Source organism: Magallana gigas, chromosome 2, assembly GCF_963853765.1.
Source record: "Magallana gigas chromosome 2, xbMagGiga1.1, whole genome shotgun sequence".
NCBI classification, from domain to species: Eukaryota; Metazoa; Mollusca; class Bivalvia; order Ostreida; family Ostreidae; genus Magallana; species Magallana gigas.
The window spans coordinates 45,172,585-45,195,881 of NC_088854.1; the positions used below are offsets into that span (position 1 = coordinate 45,172,585).

Below are 23,297 nucleotides of genomic sequence, written 5' to 3' on the forward strand. Positions count from 1 at the left end.
CTAAAGTCGGTCCTTTCCTCCCTATTTCTTTGAGTAAAAGTAGTTTCATTCCACTTTATTGGTTGTCTACATCCCGGCCAATTATTGGAATTCTTTTTGTCGCCACCATCTAGATCTGTTGTTCGTCTATCACTGTATAAATCCATTCCTGTCAAATTATCCTCACTATAACTGTTCTTTTGTAAATTATCTTCGTCTCTGTCACCATGATGATCTGATTCTTGCTCACCGTAAGCGAATGTTTTTGGAATGGTTTCGTCACTGTTTCTTTGAATGTTTATAGCACGTCGATTTTCCGGACTGTATGCATTTTCTAAGTTGGTTTGGAGGACGTCCCCCTCACATTGATCATATGCTCTAAGGACGACGTTATTTGCATTTGAACAGGTTCCGCCCGTGTTACTCTCAACATCTTCTGCCGTTACACCGTTGTCTCGAGGAGTATCTCCATTTTGTTCATAGCTAAAAAAATATTTAATCAATTTATTTATTGCAATGCACATACGAAATGATTTTAATATCATCAACATCGATAATGCATTAATGTACGAACACCATTACTTTACGTTTCCACAATGTGGATGTAACACCATGACAGTAGAAATAAATCTAAACCTGTCTATAACTTTTGAAATTATAAATAGCTTCTTTTTACAAAATAAGATATTTTGTTAGTTAGATTACATTCAGTATAGAGATTAAAATTTGCTAAATGTGTCAGTCAAAAAAAAGGTTAAAATTTTTGTCACTTGCCTGAATAAGTCCAAATTAATGTTGTCGTTTTCTAGCGATGTTCGATAGTTTTCACTTGACGTATCATTTGTATCATTAATCTCCCCAAATTCTCTTCCTCGTGTCCTATATTTGAAGCAACTTAATTATCACGGTACAGACACATAAAATAAACCATCACAGCAAAATGTAACGTCATTAAATATCATGCTTGTGAAAAATATCAAAATTTGAAGATGCTATAGAAGTAATTTAATTATTCATTAAACTTTAGAGTATACCTTCAATATTTATAATGATGCACTAATTCAAAACACTCACCATCGTTTAAGGCCCAATTTGATAAATGAAACTACCACTAATACTAAAACAACAATAGCACCACAGGACGATCCTATATACAGCGGAAGATTCTCTGTAAAATAACAATAGTGTCAGGTGAGATAAATTCTTTTGAAAAACCCATATACATAATCATGCGAACAAAATTTAAAACGGTCGATTGTAAAACATAATGAAGAAAAGGGGTAGATAAGGTTTTGAACTTAGCTTTGCTACAAGTAAAATAATCTTTCAGAACGACTTTATTCTTAAACTTAACTCATGATCGCATGCCAAGTGAATCCTTTTTTATGTAATGTAAACATCAAGCTTTGTACGCTTATACGTGTATATTTTAAAAAATTGTTCACGTCAACAAATTAAATTGGTGGAAAGTTGATTGAATAAATCACCCACCCGCCTGAGATTCATTTGAGTTTGATTGGGTTGTGGTGACATTTCTTCTATCTGTACCTGTAATATGAATACATATGTACAAGTTACTATTATATATCAATGTAATAAACATTCTACTTTCCGAGAAAGTAACAATGATCAGAATAACATTTGATTAACAGTGAAATACAAGTATTTTTCTTTTCAAAAGAATACTAGTATATTATAAAAATGATATCTATAATTAAGTATTTGGATTATTTTAAAATTAATTGAAAAAAAACCTAGCATTTTACTCCATTTACTACCATGATATGTTACTCACCCACTTCAGATATAGTTGAATTTTTTGGAATTTGTGTGACATTTTCACTATTTTTATCTGTAATTTAAATGAAGATGTTTATTTTTATACAGTATGTGACCAAGTTCGCAATTCACATGCTTCTTGGAGTTTTAGACCTACAAATTACGTTTACTGGTTCAGAATATACCAGATAGGATACGCTATATCTGACATTATTGTTATAGGCCACAGGTGCTTGTGGACAGGACCGTACACTACAACCCCCCCCCTCCCTCTTTTCCAATTCTTTTTCTATATTTAAAAAAAAATATTTAATATCATTAACAACCCCTTGTATATGTCTCAAATCGAAAAACCAGAATAATCACGACTCTGTGGCATTTTATATTGACACTCGTTTCCCTTATATATAAAAAGAAAGCTCTCTTTTAATATATAGGGGAGACGAGTGGCAATATAAAATGCCACAGAGTCGTGATAGTTCTGTTATTTTTCGACATATATAAGGGGTTGTTAATAATAATAAATTAAAGAAAAATAATAAAATATATAGACTAAAAATTGGAAAGGGGGTGGGGGCGGCTGGGTAGTGCACGGTGCACGGTGCACGGTCCTGTCCACAAGCACATGTGTTATAGGCAACAAGAATTCAGATCGTTCTCGTCCTTAGGCTGATTAAATGATATGTGTACTGCGTAACAAAATGGATCATAACATTTCATGCATGCTTACTTTACTTCCACGTCAAAGTTATAATTGTTATAGAGAGTCTAGATGACTATCTATGTTTAAACACACGACTTGAAGACACTCAACTTACGATAGGTAGAACTAGCAATGTCTTTCAATTTTTCAAAATTTTGTGGTGAGAAAATTTTATATAAACATAATGTGATTATGAACTGAAAAGGAAAAGTTGCTGAGGTTTAAACCCTGCATGCCATGGTATATTGCAATGAATAATGGGTATCGGGTCGATTGGAAGATGTTCATAGTGAAATACGAGATCATTTTTCTTGTGCCTGAAAGTTGTTTGAAACAAGATTAATGTAGTAAATACTTCACTCACCTGCGGATATTGTTGACATAATTGGCATTTCTGTGATATATTCACCATTTCCATCTATAATATAGATACAGTTGTAACTGTTGTTTATAGTAAAATATGATCTGGAGTGAAAATTAAGTGGGTTAGTTTTTTCAGAAGAAATAATTTATTTTTTTAAAAACTTACTTATGAAACATAACGCAGAGTTCTTTTTACTACATGATCGGCTTTCTAGAGTACCATTGCACCCTAAAATTCTACAAAATGGTCGTTTAAATTTCTTTAAATGCTCCTGAGAATCTGAAAGAAAATCAATCAAACCATCAGGCCCTAAAATTCATTTATTTGAATCTGTTCTAAAACCGAAAGAATAAATTTGCATAACAAAAACTATATTTAAATCGAAATCAGGTTATGTACCGTTTATTTTTCTCCAGATATATTCTCTAAATATTCCAGTCCAGATTGTTTCCGTTTTCATTGATTTCAAGGCTTTTGAAAGTAGGGCTGGGCTGTAGTCTCTTGGGTTAAAAATGGTCGCAGAAAGGTTTGAACATCCGTCTACAGCTTCACGATAAGTTGCATTTGCCAGATAGATGTATTCAACACTATTATCTGTAGAAAAGAAGTTTAACTGTTTTACTTAACGTTTTTTGCATTTGATCAATTGTTTTGATGTCATTGTTTGATGATTGTTGAACAAAGAAAGATACATAGTGTATCACAGTATAAACAAAATATGCATACCATGAAAGTATTGACAGATCACATGATGTTTTTCCTCACATGTTCTTCCTATGAATGTGTAACTCATTGGGAATATCTCAAAATTAATGCTGGCTACAACACATTGCTTATCTGCATATTCCAAATCCTCTGCATCTATTTCAACATCTTTAACTACAAGAAAGAAAAAAAAGAAATGGTAATTTCATTTACGAAGTATTTTGTACCTCTAAGTAATTGCACCTAAAACTGACTTGATTCTTACTTGTGCTATACACTGCAACTGTTGCATTTTCTGAGTAATCGGGTAAATTTTTCTGATCTGGTAGACAGTGGCATTTATTGTTCTGTAAAAATATTAATTATTATTCTTTTAGAAAATCACATTCAATAAATAATAATATAAATTATCGCTAAGTATTGTTGATTTTATTACATGTATTTGTTGCTAAATATTGTTGCGTATATGTTCTCACCAGTGATACAAAGTTAGGAAAGTCTGCGCATCGATTTGAACATTCATAAGCTTTTTCAGGATTTGTTGTTGGAATGAAGAAATTGTTATGAAATCCACCAATATACCCTGTAGCATTTGGTAAATAATTGAAGATAATGACGAAATAAAAAATAGTTTGAGTCAAAAACTGTTTTTAAGAAATTTGTTTACCTGTGTGCATAATCCAATTACTGACAAATAATCCAGAATTTGTCCACGTTTCTTCCAAACTTTTGTTTTTCAGCATTTGTGTTACATTTGTAGCTTCCATTTCAGGCAAGTCATTGCTCCAAAGACTGCCATGGCTCTGTTGGCACTGAACAGCAGCATCACTATAGTTTTGATCTTGTATCACCTTGATTATATAATCTACATGTATCACATGACTTTCAGTGGAGGCTGTCGTTAAAGCGAGACTGGTGGTAGTTGTTGGAGCCGCGGTAGTGGTAGTAGTAGTAGTGGAAGTGGTTGTAGTGACCTTTTCTACAATAAAAGGGGACATAAAGACAAGGAATCTACTTTATATGATCAAGAGTTGAAAATAAATCATTTACACTCAACGTTCGACACCTAAATCAACTACCAGTATTTGTTTATCTGTTTCAGTTTTGATTTGTTTTAAAATTTAAGACTCTTAAAGCTTACATAATGGGAAATATACACCTAATGTAAATAATTAAACAATAGAATGCGTTCTTTGATGATTCATGTGGGATATAAATGTAGCGATTTTTGCAGAAAAAATGAACACAACCAGCTAACGCGGGTTCTCTATTTTTCTGCAATGTCGCTATTTTCATATCCCGCACAAATCACCAAAAATAGCATTTAATTGTTTAATTATCTACATTCGGTGTATATTTCCCCTTATGTAAGCTTAAAATCTGTGACGTTCAATTTTCAATAAAACATAAGTTAACATTATCACGCGCTTTGAATAAATTAATTCTTGTACGATAAAATGAAACTTCCATTGCATTTTTATATGTACTTTTCAAAACTATCTCAGAAAATTTTCCCGGCACAGTTTTTAGCACTATATTTCTGACTGCGGAAGCGCACTAAATAAAATATTCAATGGCTGTTCCATCAATTATCGTCGGTCCTATGATACTCCAGGCCGTGCAGACTAATTATCAACGCTAACGCATCGTATCAACCTGGACAGCCTAGTGTCTTATACGACCGACGAGTTTAAAAAATAAGCATTCAATGCAAATTGATACATATAAGAATTCTTTACCTTTTACACAAATGGAATAAGTTTTTTCTGTACAATCTGTCGTAATAATTGTACCGTTTAAAAACATCTTTCTGCAGTATCCACCATCAGAAGCCCTATCTCGACAATCTTTAAAAAAAAAAAAATTATATAGTTTTAACTTATCATTTCTTCTTTGAGTTTGAAGTTAATGACAACAATATTCTATTCAAATCGAACCTTTCCTTCTCAGATAATTTTTTCTGGTTATTGGTGTCCAGTACATTCCATTTGCCACCCTACTATTGTATAGATGTAGATTGGAAAAAGAGGAAGCTAACGTGGCACCTTTATCGTTACAAAACGTTTTCGAATCTGTGAAATTCAACAGCGTATGACTGGTAAAGTATAGAGAATCATTTGCTACAAAAAAAAAAGATTAAATGAGTTATGAAAATATATGAAGGTAAGTTCTGTTTAGATGAAGATAAATTATCAATAAATTTATATTACCTCTTAGGCATAATGCTTTTAAAGATTCCTCACAATCTTTCATAGAAAGCAGATAGGAAACAGGGAAGACATCTGTATTTATTACAAGTTGTACACAATCTACACCAACGGAAGGAGCAGTCGCTTCTAGTACATCTCCTTCCTCTTTAAATAAAATACAAGATTGTCATAATTCGTATGTAAAGAAAAATGATTATCAACAAAAGTAAAAATAAGACCTTCCAAACTGTAATTGAAATACTTACTTGATGAGTACAGAACAATTGTATGGTTTTCTAAGCTATCAGATCCATTATAAAACAAACTTGATATGTTGACACATCTGTTATTCTGTAAAATTTATTAAAATGCGTTTGAAATTCAAAGCAGAAATTTTATCAATTATTTAGAAGAATTTATTACCAACATTTCCATGTACCTTTTAGAAATGTAATTTCATAAAAAAGTATTTACCATCATTCCGAAGTACCAACACTTCCGACACAATATCGCACAGTCATAGATATCCGTAACTTTCGACAAAGAAACATTCTGGAAATTAACTGAAAACGTCCCTGAAATTAAAGTAGTTTGCCAAAAGTGTAAATTAACAAAAACAAATCATTAGTGACAAATTGTTTAAAACATTTATTTGTTCTAACCAAGTAGGTACAAAACGTTGTTTCAATGGTCATTTAACTATACTATTTGGTTGTGGCGTCGATTATCAATTTTCACGCTGTTTCCAGGCTGATTTTACACTGTTGTAACAACGTTGAAACAACACAATGCCACATCAGTGATTGAGTTAAAGGAAATAAATAATGTGGAGTTCACGCTGATTTTCATTTTAAAAGAAGCGTCCGTGCTTTAATCTTGGATGGCAATGAAAAAACATGGACACGAATACAACTTGAGATTACAATTTTTGGAACCTTTTACCAAACGATTGTACATGGTACTTAAAATGAACTGAAAATCAGCAATCTCACTGCTTTGATTTTACAAATTCGGAATAACCTCGAGAATCAGTAATATTTAATTATGATATATTTTGCTCGAAACTGACAAGTTCTGACAAACATTTAAAACTGTTTTTCTGCCTTTGACTTTCCGCTAAATCACAAACTATTGACAAGCATCCCATGTCCATTGACTGGACGAATACGTGTTGAAATCTGTACAATTTAAGTTTTTAAAGCGGATGGTAAGTGTCAGAAGAATCTTAGCATAGTTGTGGGCATTGTCAGCAGATGTCAAACATCATAGAAAATACCTGCTTTTGTTTCTTTGACTGATTTGGAATTTAGAAAATTCTGAATGAATTTAAAAACATCCCGATTTCAAATAACTTTCCAGTTGTAATGAATAATTTTGATCTGGGGGCATTTTTCAACACCGAGTATTGAAACCAAATGTGTTTGAATTAAGATCCTTAAAATTGTTGGTGGTAAATTTGTTGCATCGTGAAATTGGTTTCTTCGGTTCTAAAACAACTCCATATTAAAAGTATATCAATGTTAACAGATTAACAGGTTTTCTTTTCTTCAAAAGAATTCTACATCATGGCACCTTCAGTAAACGGCTGGGGATTCATTTTTTCAACTTTATTCGTGCTTATGTATGTAGTTTTTCTTAAAAACAGTAAGACCAAATGTAATCGTTTAAACCACTTTATTAATTCAAATACAACTTTTGTTTACTTTCCTTCTCTGTAAAGCTTTTAATTTTATGGTGTCATACACTGTTTAATCAACGTTTACGTTAGCACATGACTTGTTTTATTTCCCTAAGACATAATGTTGCATTTCTTATACTGTACATCTAAGTGATTTTTTGGGGTATATCATTTTACCTTTGGAGTAAATTAAATAAGGATTATACATTTATACATAAGCAGGTATTAAACACTTTAACTATGAATATGGACGATATATGATATTCTCTTGAAAAATGTCGTGGCGTGATTTGCTTGCTTGGTACATGTAACAACTAAAGGTAAATTTTAATCATTTACAAAAATATAACATAAATGTATATTCAACGTCAGAAATCAACAAAAAATCAATGACCAATATAAGACACGGACATCGAATAAAGTCGACGTAATCAAACATTTTTTCTCTGACACTTTTGAATTGATATGCAACATTGTTTTGACACTTTAAAATTGTCGTTAAAAGTTTTATCATTTTAAAAATGTCATATATTTTTGTCATATATCAATAACAGACCTGCAGGTACAATCCAGGCTCCTGGGAACACTCTATAATTCAAGTAAATTTCAGTGAAATTTTGAGCATTCATTTCTTCAATTATATTGAAGTCGTTCTCGTCATTTTGGATTTCCTTGTCGTACAATGTATTTGACTTCAGACAGCAATCACTTGACGAATCAAACCAGTTCTTTTTATTCTTGTCTTCCAGGATTTCTTCCGTTGTTGTATGTACAGCTGTACCTGAATAACACTTTAAAATTTGAAGTGACTGTATGTTTATTGATACTCCAGTAAGGATATGTTCAAGTGTGATATATTTTTTATATAATTCTCATCTTTCTCTCTTTCTTTATAAGAATCGACAATGGTATAGCCACTAAATTATGAGAAAAACACATTTTAAATCAAAAGGTCTATATACATTTGTATGTTTATATACATATATTTTATTGTTTAACAGTTGTGAATGGAAAAAAAAGAAATTATACAAAAATCAGAATAACCGTTAAAGGCATTTGAAATAAAAGTCGTTGTCGCCTACAAGCCGAATGAATGATTTATTTGTATACATGATAAAGTCAATCACAACATTTCGTGTCTGTTAAGTCTCAGTTATAATCCATACAGAGAATCTAGATGACAAAATATGTTAAAACACTCGAGTCTTAGACAATCAAGTTATGATAACTAGAACTAGCCATGTATTTCTCTTTGTGAAAAATAATTTTATAGCAGGATAGAAATCTAATATAAGAATGATGTGACTATATAAATCTAATTTAAAATTTTAAAACCGAAAAGCCGAATTTTGAAAACGTTTTCACTACGCGACTTATAGTATTTAATGATGTTTTTGTTAATATCTATCATTATGTATTTAACATGTGGATCGGGGCAGTTGATCTTTGTTCATGTTAATATCCAAATTCCGTTTTTATTTTTCGAAACATTTTTGGATACGTTACCCACCCACTTGAGATAATGTTGAAGTTGTAGGAATTCGTGTGAAATTTTCATATTCTTTATCTGTAATAAAAATAAATATGTTTATATCTATATGTGTTAAAGTTGCAATTCATGTATTAATTTAAGTTTCAGAAATACATTCAACTGTTTATTGGTTCAGAATATATCAAATACAAGATAGTTCAAACGAAAATAACGATCATTAAAATAACGTTTAATTAACAGCAAGCTATTTTTCTATTAAAATAATAATGTGTTTATTTCGAACATTTACTTATGAAGCACAACGCTGAATTCCTTTCACTACATAATCGACTTTCTAGGGTACCATTGCACCCTAAAACTCTACAAAATGGTCGTTCGAATTTCTCCAGATGCTCCTGGAAATCTGAAAGAATTCAAATCATCATGAATTAAATTACAAATTTTTGACTTTGTAGTAAAATTGAAAGCATCAATCTGCATATCGTCAGTATTAAATGAAATCTTACGAGGCCGAGTTGTTTTTTGGCGAAAAATACAGTAGGATAACTTTATTTCTATATCATTTGTTATATACACTAACATAAGTATTCCTGCTAAGTTCCTTGAAAATCTATCGTTTTGTTAATTTAAGGGACCATCACAAAATACACTTGCACTAACTATAGGATTGTTAAGGAAATAGTAATTGTTCGCACTTTGAAGCCGATAATAATTTAGTTTCAACATATAGTTACATGTGTTTGGTGACACATTATCTACATTTATTAAAAAACACCCACTTAATTCTTCCGTCTGTTATTTAAAAAGGACCCTTTTATGTTTTTAAAATGCATCAAATTTTGCTATTTCATAATGTACATTAAAATTTCGAGAATATGTTAAAAAAATAACAATAGCATAAAGTAGCATATTTCTGTGTAAATTGTCGAAGGCGTTTTATTATACATTTTCTCTTTGTAAATTCTTAAGAACTACTCATACAGAGCTTTAGTTCATAATAACGTCATAATGAATAATGATAAAGTTCGCCTACCGAACGACGGAAAATTTACCATATTTTAGTTTATCATTAATTTTGTTTAGTTCAATTCATTAACATAAATGGTGAAAAAAAATCATTTTTAAAAGGTGTAAAAACACTGTAAATACAATGTTAACCTAAGTCAGCTACATTAAGTTTAAATCGGGATAAATACCATTTATTTTTCTCCAGATAAATTCTCTAAATATATCAGTCCATATTGTCTCGGTTTTCCTTGATTTCAGCACTTTTGAAAGAAGGCCTGGGTTGTAGTCTCTTGGGTTGAAAATCTTCGCAGATAGGTTTGCACACCTGTCTGCAGCTTCATGGTAAGTTGCATTAGGCAGGAATATGTATCTAAGAACATTATCTGTAAAAATATATGACTTATCTTCAACTTTGTTTAATTTTCTTTTCATTTAATCAAAGTATCAATTATTTGCAGAGTTAACCTTTGACTCAAAAAATCTTCAATCATATTATCGTTTTATCAGACCAAAACAGTAACAAGTTTTGTAGTTATTGTAGATATAAAAAATGTTTTATCATCATACAATCTGAGAACCAAATGAAGAATCTAAAGTAAATAAATTTATTTCTTTACGCTTTTGACTTCGTTTATTTCCGTTAGTATTCGTATTATCTGGTTTACTTCAATACTGGTTATTTCATGCATGACCGCTTTCGCTCTCAGTATAAATAGATTTCCCGGGGAGTATTCGATTAATGCGACGTTCGTTACAAAGCAGTATAGGCTGTCTTTGGTCTTCCCTACCCGCCCTGACCCAAATATGTTTTTTGAGATTAACTAATATTTTGTGTTGCCATTTATTTGTATGTAGAATGGATATTAAAAATGCAATTTTGTAACGAACGCACCAATCCTAAAAAAATCTGTTTTTGTTTTTCAACAAATTAGTCAAGAAAATATTTATTTTCGGAGGAGTGAAACGAGGGAGAAAATAAAAATATAAAAAGATATGCATACCATGAACGTTTTGACAGATCACATGATGGGTTTCATTACAAGCTGTTCCTTTGAATGTATAACTCATTGGAAATGTCTCAAAATCAATGCTGGCTACAACACATTGCCTTCCTTCGTTTTCCAGCTCCTTGGCTTCTATATGGACATCTTTTACTACAACAAAAATATAATAAATTTAGAATATATTTATACAAATAAGTATTTGAACTAAAATTGATGTTACATTCTTAAAACTGAACTGACTTGTTCCTTACTTGTACTATACATCACAGCTGTTGTATTTTCTGAGTATTCAGATACATTTTTCTGATCTAATAAACAGTGGCATTTATTTTTCTGCAATAAGATAATGACTTTCCTTTTAAAATAAAACATTCAATGAGTTAAAAAAAAAATGAACGATACGAAATTATTTATTTGCGTAAGCAACAGATGTTCTCACCAGCGATTTAAAGTTAGGGAAGTCCACGCATTGATTGGCACATTCATAAACTGCCACGGGATTTATTGCAAGGTTAAGGAAATTGTGTTGAAGTCCACCGCTATATCCTGATAAACGTTTGTCAACTAGGTGAATTTCATTTCTAACTTCACACAAAACAATTAATATAAGTACTTTTAAACATTTTAAAGAAAAATATTTACCTGTTTGCATTATCCAATGACTAAAGTATAATCTATAATTGGTCCAAGTTTCTTTCAAACCTTTGTTTTGCAAAATTTGTGACACATTTGTATCTTCCATATCAGTTAAATCATAACTCCAAACACTGCCATAGTTTTGTTGGCACTGAAAACCAGCCTCAATACAATTTTGATCTTGTATCACCTTAACTATATAGTCTACATGTATCACATGACTTTCAGAGGACCCTGTTGTTAAATCAAGGCTGGTGGTGGTGGGTGGAGTCGTATTACGGGTAGTAATAGAAGTGGTAGTAGTATTTATAATAATATTCATAGTAAAATTCATAGTAAAATTAGTCGTATCAGTGGTAGTAATAGTATCAGTAGTTGTTGTCTCCTCCTTTTCTAAAATGAATGAAAATAAAACAAGTATCAAGTTGATTATCTCACAATATGAATCAATAATAATGGTAGATTGGTTAATTTGAATTATAGTTATTCGCCTTAATTGACTTCTTTTTACTTGTTTGTATTCTTTAAAATTGAGTTGATAATTATATTTATTGCTAGGTTTTTAATGCAACTAATCATCTTGAAAACATTGGCAAAAAGACTGGTAAAACAGTTTCAGAAGCATTTGATTTACAGGATAAAATATATCAAAGATCCTGCAAGTGTTCATCTTGTTTAGATGACGCATTTATAGTTTGTTAAAACCTCTATAAAACATTTCCAAGCGATGTATTTCATACAATTTTACTATACCTTTTATACAAATGGAATATGTCTTTTCTGTACAATATGTAGTGACAATTGCACCATTTGAAAACATCTTTCTGCAGTATCCACCATGATCTGTCTCATCTTGACAATCTTTAAGAGAAAAATGGATGATATAACTTCTAATTATCACTTAACATTAGGAGAAAGTATTTGAAAAAAATACCAGCACTATTCAAATTGAACAGAACCTTTCCTTCTCTGTTGATTTTTTCTGGTTATTGGTGTCCAGTACGTTCCATTTGCTGTCTTACTACTGTATAGATGCTGATTGGAAAAAGAGGACGCTAAAGTGGCACCTTTATCTTTACAAAACATGTTCGAGTCTGTGAAATTTAACGGCGTTTGACTTGTGAAGTAGAAAGAATCATTTGCTACAAAAAGAAAAAAAGAAATACATGTATGCCATGAATGATGCAAGATTTATTAATTCTTATTTTAATAACAAAAATACATACCTCTTAGGCATAATGGTTGTAGCAATTCCTTGCAATCTTTCACAGAAAGCATATATGAGACAGGGAAAACATCTGTATTAATAGAGACTTGTACACAATTGACACCAACGGAAGGAGCGGTCGTTTCTAATATATTTCCACTCTCTAAAAATACAATACAATGGTATAAAAAAGGATATTATTAATATTTTTATTATCAGTTTCAAAGGACAATAAACAGTTTGTTGATCAATACTTACTTGAAAAATACAGATCAATCGTATGTTTACTTGCGCTCTCAGCTGCATGATAAAACAAACTGGATATGTTGAAACAACTGTTGTTCTGTAAAAATTGTACAATTTTATTTGATTGAAATCAACATTGCATTCTACATGTGTTTATATAATTCATAAAAATTGCGAGGGAATTTTGCAAAATGTCAATACAATATAATCATATTTACCATCATTCCGAAATACCAACACTTCCGACATAGTATTGCACAATCATAAATATCAGTAACTTCGGACAAAGAATCATTCAGGTTATAAATTGTGTACGTGCCTGAAAAGTTAATTAGTTAAAGTAAAAATATAGATCAATAATTCCTTTAACTAAAGTAATAAACATTTATTGGTTCTAATCCAGGAACAAAACATTATTTCAAAGAAGATTCGCGATTGATAAGACGATACATATTTATAATAGAGAAGTAACATTTTTGGACATTTCAGAAAGCCAACTATCTAACGAATTATAGAATATAATCTTATAATTGGTAACGCAATGAGCGGGAATTAAAAAAAGGTCACATATTCTAACTGAGGAGGCAGAACGGCCTCATGTTTAATGGTTATACTTTTTACAAGGGTATGCTACTAATAAGGCAAATATCCATGGAATATGATAAAAAGTAACTATTTTTCAGCTTGATCAAAATCAACATGCGCTTTAGATTTAATGGTGTTATAAACAATGTCTTGATTTTTTTTTAAGAAACACGGAATCAAAATTTGAAGCTGTACCTATGGAATCAGTGTATGTTTCAGCCAGACATGGGCACATTACTCAAAAATGTAATCAATTAGTAATTGATTACAAAGGGGAATTTTGTGTAATTGATTATTAATCGATTACACTCATTTTTGTCCAGTAATCGATTGTAATCGCTTACTTTATAACATGCAATCGATTAATAATCAAATACTAAAAAAAATTCATTAAAATTAATGTGCATGGTACCTCTTTTGAACATATGTATCATATTTTAAAACTCTTTAAGTTAATTTGGTTTTAGAGTTAAAGGGGTATTTTCATTATGAATGATATGAAAATTTGAGACTTCATATTTCAATCTTCATAAGATAACATTTTATAATTTCTACTGCTTATTCAAATGCCAAATTATAAGCAATTATATAGTCAGAGCTCTGTCATATAAATTATGTAAACAAGGGTTTTTTCTTGGAAGTTAACGAGTTTAGATGAAATATTGGCCTTGCGTCTTTATCCATCTTAATTATTCTGTTGTTATTGATAATATCTCGAGAATTGGAATTTGGTTAGAATTTTATAATTTTGAAAATATCATTGGCAATATGCAAAGAACTTTGAGGAAACCTTGCTTCATGATTTGAATGAATTGTGTTTGGAGCTTGTAATAATCATTGTTCCGATTTTTAAAATAGATCCTTCTTGGGGCTATCCTAATTGTTATCTAATCATTAGGGTAGTCACACCTCATTCACTGCTTTATGGATTCCTTACCCGACTAGGACAAACACACTTAGTGACACTTACATACCCTTTTGTTTCTTTCTCTGGCAAAATAGACACAAAATTTAATCTCTCTCTCTCTCTCTCTCTCTCTCTCTCTCTCCGATAATGGTCAGTAGCTAAGTGTTTTTTCTATGCTAAACTTTGTTAAATAATAAAAGATTCTGCAAGAAAGTGTGAAAAACAGAGTGAATTGATGATTTGATTATATACTCAATGACATGTGAACCAGTATTTATATTTTAAGTGAAAATGGAATGTCATAAAAATGAATATAAACAATTTTATTCAATGACTTGTATTATAAACACACCTGAAGAATATATTTTCATACAATATGTGCATCACAATATTTTTGTCATTTATGTAAAGAGTAATCGAAAGTAATTGAAAAAGTAACTATAATTACATTGAACTTTTTAGCTGCAGTCGATTAAATTACGATTACAAGTAATCGAAAACCTCTTCGATTACAGATTACTATAAATTTCTTGAAAAGAGTAATCATTACAATCGATTACGATTACTCGCGATCGATTACGATTACCCCATGCCTGGTTTCAGCTTCAAGTTCAACATTTAATGCTCGAATTTAAACCGAAAGCTTACATTTATGCCAAAATAGCTCTGTTTTTGGCCAGATGAGCGTATAAGCAAGCTGTTGGTCTATTTACACGAACAATGTATTGCATGTTTTATCCAATTGAATTTTTAAGAATGTGTCGATTTTACAGCAATGAAAAAATGATGATACATTAGTAAATATTAGACACCAGAGCTGTGGATTAGGACGAGGGACAAGTCAAATAGAAAATTAATCAGTCGTCTTTAAATCTTTTGAAAATAAAAGGAAGGTAACGGTTGAAATATGTCTTGATATGTGATTTCCTTGCACGGTCACCAGGTAAATTTGTTTTATGAAGAAACTTAATTTTTTAAACGTAAATTTATCGTAAAAATCAAACAAATGAATCAACATAGAAAGTTGACATATAACAAACATTAGAATTCGAGAAAATCAAAGTTGAAATACTCATTTGCAGAAAAATTGAAACAAAATCGATGCATGTGACTCTCGGAAAGATATCTATTTTTTGTTTTATAATTCAACATACTTGTGGAAAATATTTAGTTTTCGTTTTATAGTTCAACAAACTAAAGGAAAGATATTTAGTTTTCGTTTTATATTTTAACAAACTAACCTGCAGGTACAATCCAGGGTCCTTTATACACTTTATTATTCAAGAATATTTCAGAGAAATTTTGGGCATTCATGCTTTGAATTATGTCGAAGGTGTCCTCGTCATTTTGGATTTCCTTATCATACAATATTTTTGACTTTAGACAGCAATCCCTTGACGAATCAAACCAGTTCTTTTTATTCTTGTCTTCAATGGTTTCTTCTGTTGTTGTATGCAAATCAGTACCTAAAAACCATTCTTTAAAATTAGGCAATTCTACTAGTTTTCACAGAATAATTGTTGCATTCCATATGAAGAAAAATAAACCCAAAGTACACTTCGATGGTACTCTCCCGGAGAATTCTGTGGTTCTGAATTCTCAAATGTAATAAATTCATCCAATCATTCAAATTCTCATGTAGTCTTAAAAATAAATTTATACTTTTCGCCCCAATACACATCTAAGAAACAACCTACTCTCAGTAGAATATGTTGTCTGTGATCCTTGATGGTGCATATCCGTCCCTGTTGCACTCGATGTGAGAATGCTACAGTTGCTAGAAAAAATATTCATTTTGCAAGACAATGGATTCCAGGTCTTTCTTTCAATTACTCCAGTCCACACCGATATATTTTCTGCTGTGAATTGCGTGAAGGTTAAAATATTTTCTAAAGCTCCTGACTGAAAGTCTTCAGGTAAAAACAAATGAGCAGATTCCTTTTTACAGTAGTGCCAACTCTCCATGAAATTTGTTTCATTGTCAGAAAATATGTATTTGATCTTTTTATCTGTGGAATGAAAAAGTGCTATATACATGAATAGGTAAATATGATGGGTATTAAAGTTAGAACTTATAAAAGATTTAAGTTAAAATACCTGTAACTTTCTGGCAAATTATTGCAAAAGATTCGTTACAGTACGTAGTGTGAACTGTGAAGGTGATTGGTCTAATTTCCATCTTTAGGTTGGCTACAACACATAGGTCTTCTCCCAAAGTATTAAGAGTGTCTCCCTGAAGGTCAGGGTCAGCATTGATCTCGTATATATGTTGACCTGCCAAAATTTGTATTATTTTTCATATACAACGTTTGAAAACAATAAGCATATAAAATCAAAGTTATAATTGGTTGAGAAACAAATAAACAAAAGAATCTTTGGACAATTTGCCAACTCTCGTAACTAACCACCATCAATCTTAATACAATACAGTAAGTACAATGCATGCACATCAATTCTAAATATATATGAACAGATTTATAAGAAACAAATCATAATTATTTATAAGAGAAATCAAAATCGGAGTGGCCTCTATCTGGTCAATAGTGTTTCATAAGGATAACTGTAAGATTAATTATTTCGAAATTTCAGTAAAAAGATCCCCTTCCCCTCTATTTGCTTGTTATCTGTTTACCTGTCTCTTTGTCAATCTGTATAGAAGGTTCTGCATTTCCTCTTTCACATTTGCATTTCAAATCCTTCGAATGAATTAAAAATGATATCGTTATACTTCACATATAAGATGATAGCATATTCATAAAAAAAAGTTTAGGCATACAAAAGTCAATTTTTTTTAAACGAATATAAGTCGACTATTCTATAGATGGAATAAATATTTCAGCTAAATGTACGCTATTCGTATACTGATTTTATCAAATATTTAACACTGTGTAAGATGTTAATCTCAAATTGCCCATAAGATTTACGAAAAAATCCTACCTGTTCTGTAAATGTTACGTGAAAAAACTGATATGCGTCACACTCCTGAGCACAGTTATAAGCTTTCAATAGTTTTTCAAAGAGTAAATGCGATGAGTTTAATCTAGTAGGTAAAGCTAGCCCAAAATCTACAATGAATAATGAATATGTTATATTGATATTTTTTACTACATTTTGAACGAACCATGACCCATAGACCCTAGTATACAAGCTTAAATTTATATACCTTTATTTCGTTGTTAATAAAAGTTTTGTGTTTTTAACAACCTTAGCAGCCAAATGCTTGACTTAGCTTTCATCACATGGACAGTTCAATGTTTTATATCATCATCATTGTCACCATCGTTGTTTTGACATTCTTTTTACTTATATTACTCTCTACAGAGTCACAAGAGTAACACAAGTAAAATAAGTTGACTTGGTGAAAAAAATTCAAATGAAGAATAAATATATGCTCTAGAGAATAGAATAGAAATAAAAAAAAAGGTTTGAATGGTGTTTTGTTTTTAAATTCTTAAGTATAGACCCCATAGTGATTTGAAGGTAATACGAGGCCAATGTTAACAAAACATGTTGTGAGAGAAAACTGTCAAAAATTGTGTTTCAAGGGCCCAAATCCTTCATTTTAAGATATTCAGTAAAAGCATCTAAATAGAATATATTAAAAGTGTTTTCACAATACGATCGCTTACTTATAAATGAGTTGCAAAATGTATATATGAAGTAGAGAAAGACTTTTGTTTAGATTAAAATGAATTGCTACAACTTATATAACTAGCATTAGTTGTGAAGATATTATAAAACACCATAGACTTGAGATTCTTCTATGACATCAGAATCATACATATCGGGGAGCCCATAAAAACGTAGAATACAAAAAAATTTAGTAAAAACGTCTTTTCGAGATAAAAATAATACATTTTGCAATACAAAAATGTAAATTTGGTTTGATTTGCGCAATGCATGCCATTTTTTGATTTCTTTTTTATTCGATGAATAATTCTCAAGGCAATGCCATATGTAACTCATGTAGGTGTTCGTTTTAGCTTGAATAAAAATATGGTTATATTTTGGGTTTTTAAATCGTAATTATTTCATTCATTTCATATTGAACAGAAAAGTTTTCCTTTTTGATTTACATTTATTGAACATGAAATAATATACGGACATGAAAAATTGTACCTATACACGTTGTTTTGAACATTCTTAGTATTAGAGGTATCGTTAGATTTCCTTAATTTTATTCTAAATTATTATGGCTTGCAATATCTATGACAAATATATGTAATTAAAATCATTAGATAGCCCTGAAGATGCATATTGTGATGAATCTTATTATTTGCAAGCTTGTCCTACTTCTATTTTGTAGTCTTCTCATCAACATTTCAAATTAACGATGAAATTGACTTCTTCAAGATTTTCATTTGATGCTACATGTATAAAATCATTGTGATACAGGGATACTTAAAGTATCTTTTTAACACTATTTTCTCAATTAGATTCTTTGGTTAATGTATTGATTGACCATTTTATAACTAAATTTTTAAAATGAAACATTACGGAACTTGTACGATATCTATATCCTTGGGTCATTTATCAAACAAATTAACCTTTTCCTATAGAAAACTAGAAACGGGATAATGAACCAATTTGGTTTACCGGGCACTTGTTACCAATTGTTGCCTTTAATATTCGACAAGAATGCTAAAAAAGTAACGAAGTATTGTTATAACACGGTGCTCTGATTTTTTAATCGAATTTCTCTTTGTAAATGTAATTTTCCTTTAAATGCAATTGAAACACCTCATATCAGCAGATATACTGCTATATTTGTACCTACCCGATATCATTTAAATTGTGCAGTGAATTTTTACCAATTTAAACTTTTATTTGTCTAATTGTGCACAGTAGGGGTCCGAGGAGCACTTGATATAATCTAGAGATTTAACATGTAACCCTGATTTAGGTTCCTATCAACAGGTAAATGTTTCAAAGCAATAACGTTTTAAGAATTTGAATTAAGCAGCATGAAAAATGTTTTGAAGACTTATTTTAAACAGAGTTGAATCACGTTCTTTAATTGCCTTAACAATTCCCAAAAATAAGCATTGAAGCTCTCTGAAATTGGGATATTCAAATCTTTACTTGATAAATAAAAGTAATAATGAATTACACAATAACACAATTAGCATATCGAACACGTCCAGCCATGAACAGTATCGTCAAATCTTAATGACTAACATCGCATTCGGTTGGTAAAACGTTGTCGATTTGCACTTTGAACATAATCAATCCCCTTTTAGACACTACTTTATTATCGACTTTTATGAATCATACCATGTGGTCATTCCATTGTAGTCACCCACTGTGCGTAAGAAATGCAATCAATAAAAAATAAATTGCAGAGTGTTATCTTATCTAAATTTATGAAGCTTACGTAACACATTTCAGCAATTTTGATTGACCCTGGCTATATTAATTGTAGGACTGACGTTCCTTCAAAGCATCCCAAAGAACGGTATAACGACACAAAGAGACAAAATATAACGAAAGGTATGGGTTAATACTCTTATCGTGCCGATGGAAAAAAGTCCAATTTATCATTGCCCTGAATAAAAGGATTTTCATCCGTGTACTTTTTGTAAAAATTGCGTCAAATTGAAAATATCTTGAGCAACACCACTAAAACTAAAATATGTTAAACAAAACATACAGGGTAATAATGCATTGCTGCACATACCTTTACTATTTGTAGAATTCTTTATCGAGCAAACATGCTGAACAAACAGAATATTGGCGGCATTCGATGAATGATCACATCCTTCTAAATCTTTCAGTTTAATATGGGATACATTATCGTGCCTACACATGTCTCCAATCCATGTTCCACTTTCAAGATTTTCAACTAAACCATCTGTAGCATAAAACAAATTTTAAAACACACCAAAATCCGAAATGAAAAAAAACCCTCAAGTAATTAGAAGGAGAACAGATAAAATATCACTGTATTCAACTAAACATCTTAAATTATAATCCTTAATCTTAAGAAACTCTTACAATGAATCTTTAACATTTAAGAAAATTTGGATAAATGAAACCTTAAGCCTTGACCCTTTTTGTAAAAATATGCACATGTATAACGATCAAACAATCCTTTATCATTATGTTTCAGTTTTTAAAGTTTAATTGTTTTGCATCAAAAATTTATTTCATGCAATTTTTCTCTGTTTAAGAAGAACATATTATATAATAACAAACAATCACTTTATCAATATTAATTAATGATGATATCATGACGATCTTGCCCAAACCTTTGAAAATGTATATTACTTGTATTACTGAAACCTATTAACCTTCTTTCATTATCATCTTCTGTTATTTTCTAAGCAACCCCTTACCCAAAATTACCCCTTTACAAGTACTCAACACAAAAACTTCTAATACTTAAATATAAAATATTTAAGACATCATTATTTTAAAAAAAAACCAAGCGAACAAAGCCCTTTAGATTGAATCAATGAGTTTTTCAGCTGACAAATGATATAACACATGAAAATTATTTATCAAATAGAAATAGTCTATTTCATTAAAAACAATTAAATTTTAAAATATTTTTTTCATTTTCTTTCTTCAAAACGTGCAAAAAGTTAGAGATTATTTAATCTAAAAAGTGTCAATTTTGCATTTGACATTTTGATAAGATACGTATAAGAGTTTAGTGTTATGTACTACTTAAAATGTTTGATAAAAAAGAGGATATCCTGACTCCTTGTGCCGTTACCTATAGAGAAGACGTAACTAAACAAGACAATGTCAGACGTCGTGGGGATATTATCACACCCTATCTGCCACGTTTCCGGTGAAGCCTCGATGTTGGTCTGATCCAAAAAGTATGTGTAATCATTACAACATTTTGAAGCAACACAGTTTGTTAAACAAGTACATTAGTGAAAAATTGAATAAATCTATGTCAACGAAAAAATGAGAAAAATATTAAAATTCAATTTATTTTGAATAATGTTTTGTAATAAAGCACTGCACATTTTGGTTTGTTATATGAAATTTGAAAAGCCTTTTGTAGATCATCAGGTTTTAGCAGAAATATTTTAATTAAACATATTTTGGGGAAAACAATGTCATAACGATGCTTGACATGTATTCTCTTTCTTACCAAAGAGTTCCTAATGCAGGTTTGACAGAGATCAAACATCTCCCTTAGGTAAACACCAACTACTTCTCCATAGGAAACTGCAAATACAGAAGTTATTTCTTAGTAGAACAATTACAAGAATAAGAAAATCGATTTCACATTTATTTAATCTTACCAGATTCTACGTACGAAATACAGCTCTGGAGAGGATGCTCAAAGGTATTATTGCTAGTATCACTATACATATCCGGAAGAGGGATACTACCACTACTATATTTTGTTTGAATCCACAAAGTTTTGTTAGCAATCAAATACTGTTCTTCTTGTAACAAAGCGAAACCATTTCCAATTAGAGTGCAAGTAAAAACTAAAACTAAAAAAAAGAGAACATGAATAAGTATACTTTGAGACTAATGGAAAAAAGGAGAAAGAATATCAGGGAAATGAATTAAACGTGTTGTTATTAATGCAGTGTTTAACCAATGTAACTTATAACTAATTTTGCCGCAATTTTTTTTTAAAGAACAATGTATGAACTGTAAAGGAGCTTCCGTAAGTGTTTTCTTAGATAGAGGTGATTAATTGTGGGTTTATGAAGTTTTGGCCAAGGATCTTTTGTTAACCGCACTTTTTTTCTTCAAAAACTACAATGATGATTTGTAAAATTCAATATGTACAAATGTGTGAATAAAGTTTAAGTTCTGAAAAAAGAAAGAAAGAAAGTTAAATAAAGAGAGAGATAGATAGACAGATATTGCAATTAATTTGATTACGGTATATTTACACACTACGTATAATTCTATCTATTTCTTACGGAAATTTGCTGTATTTTACAGCTATATATAACTTGACAGACTGAAATAAACAGATCCACTTAAAACCAGTGTACCGATCGGTCGAAACCTTCACAGCACTTTAAGAAAAATCACGGACTGCACATAAAAAATCTCGATGATGTCAGACTCAAATTCCCATAGACGGTTTGGCTATTTCTTTTATCTAACTTACTGATGTACATCTCACCCTATTCCGGATATATTGAAATTCAGGAGACCATGCAAATTATTTCAATATATCCGTATTTCAATATAAGCGAAGTTGACTGACGTGAAGCCGTATCCTTAATAAACAATACACTTGCTAATCACTCTTTAATTCTTTGGCAATTGACATTTGCTACATTTTATCTGATATACATATATGTACCTGATTTGATATTAATATAATTATTGGGAAGAAGAAATAATGACGGGAAGGCCAAATGATAGAGCAGATACATAATTATTATCTGAAACACGTACAACTACATTCCTTATTTTCACCAATTTGATAAACTACGTGAACTTTTGGGAACCACTGATTATAAGATAGATATGGATCGATAACGAAACAAACATCGACAAAAATCTCGTCAAAAAGTGTACTCTTTCAATCTTTTTAGATATAACAGATTAACTTACAATGTTTAGTCAATGTCAAATATTCCACAGCATGATTTTAGAGTATTCTTGGATTTTAAAATATTCCTATAGTCGTGGTTTTGATTGTCAGAAAAGTTACAAAGTATTGATTGTTAGAAAAATTACAAGGATATACTAATATTTTTACATGTTACAATAAAAATAAATTGTATTTACCTGATGTAGTAAAACATGTTTTCCCAAATTTGTGATAATTCATTTTTCTGCACGTTGTGATATTCGCTGAGCGCAGGTAGTGTAAAGTTTG

The 23,297-nt window shown here is 30.6% G+C and overlaps 1 protein-coding gene across 1 annotated transcript; it reads right to left on the minus strand.

Moving 5' to 3' along the window:
- Positions 1-1,049: 1,049 nt before the first annotated feature.
- LOC105322590 (uncharacterized) lies at positions 1,050-23,297 on the minus strand. The gene is made up of 38 exons (XM_066071923.1): positions 23,207-23,297; positions 21,745-21,942; positions 21,591-21,667; positions 21,201-21,297; positions 20,160-20,333; positions 17,420-17,547; positions 17,115-17,178; positions 16,580-16,756; positions 16,180-16,491; positions 15,724-15,948; positions 13,209-13,309; positions 13,003-13,087; positions 12,764-12,907; positions 12,497-12,679; positions 12,291-12,398; positions 11,544-11,930; positions 11,341-11,447; positions 11,153-11,234; positions 10,899-11,051; positions 10,086-10,280; positions 9,179-9,292; positions 8,908-8,964; positions 7,954-8,178; positions 6,194-6,294; positions 5,986-6,070; positions 5,741-5,884; positions 5,468-5,650; positions 5,270-5,377; positions 4,198-4,509; positions 4,007-4,113; positions 3,796-3,877; positions 3,552-3,704; positions 3,225-3,419; positions 2,991-3,104; positions 2,826-2,879; positions 1,775-1,831; positions 1,471-1,527; positions 1,050-1,147 (listed from the first exon to the last, which is right to left on the minus strand). Exons 1-38 carry the CDS (start codon positions 23,247-23,249, stop codon positions 1,050-1,052), a joined length of 5,286 nt encoding a protein of 1,761 aa, XP_065927995.1. The 5' UTR covers positions 23,250-23,297.

Bases quoted from the DNA above. Each gene is read 5' to 3' on its own strand.
- LOC105322590 (XM_066071923.1), bottom strand. From the start codon at position 23,249: ATGAATTATCACAAATTTGGGAAAACATGTTTTACTACATCAG. The intron at 16,757-17,114 runs GTAAACAGATAA...AAATTTTGGCAG, and splicing joins ACAGATTGACAAAGAGACAG to GTCAACATATATACGAGATC. The intron at 3,705-3,795 runs GTAAGAATCAAG...TCTTTCTTGTAG, and splicing joins AGTTGCAGTGTATAGCACAA to TTAAAGATGTTGAAATAGAT.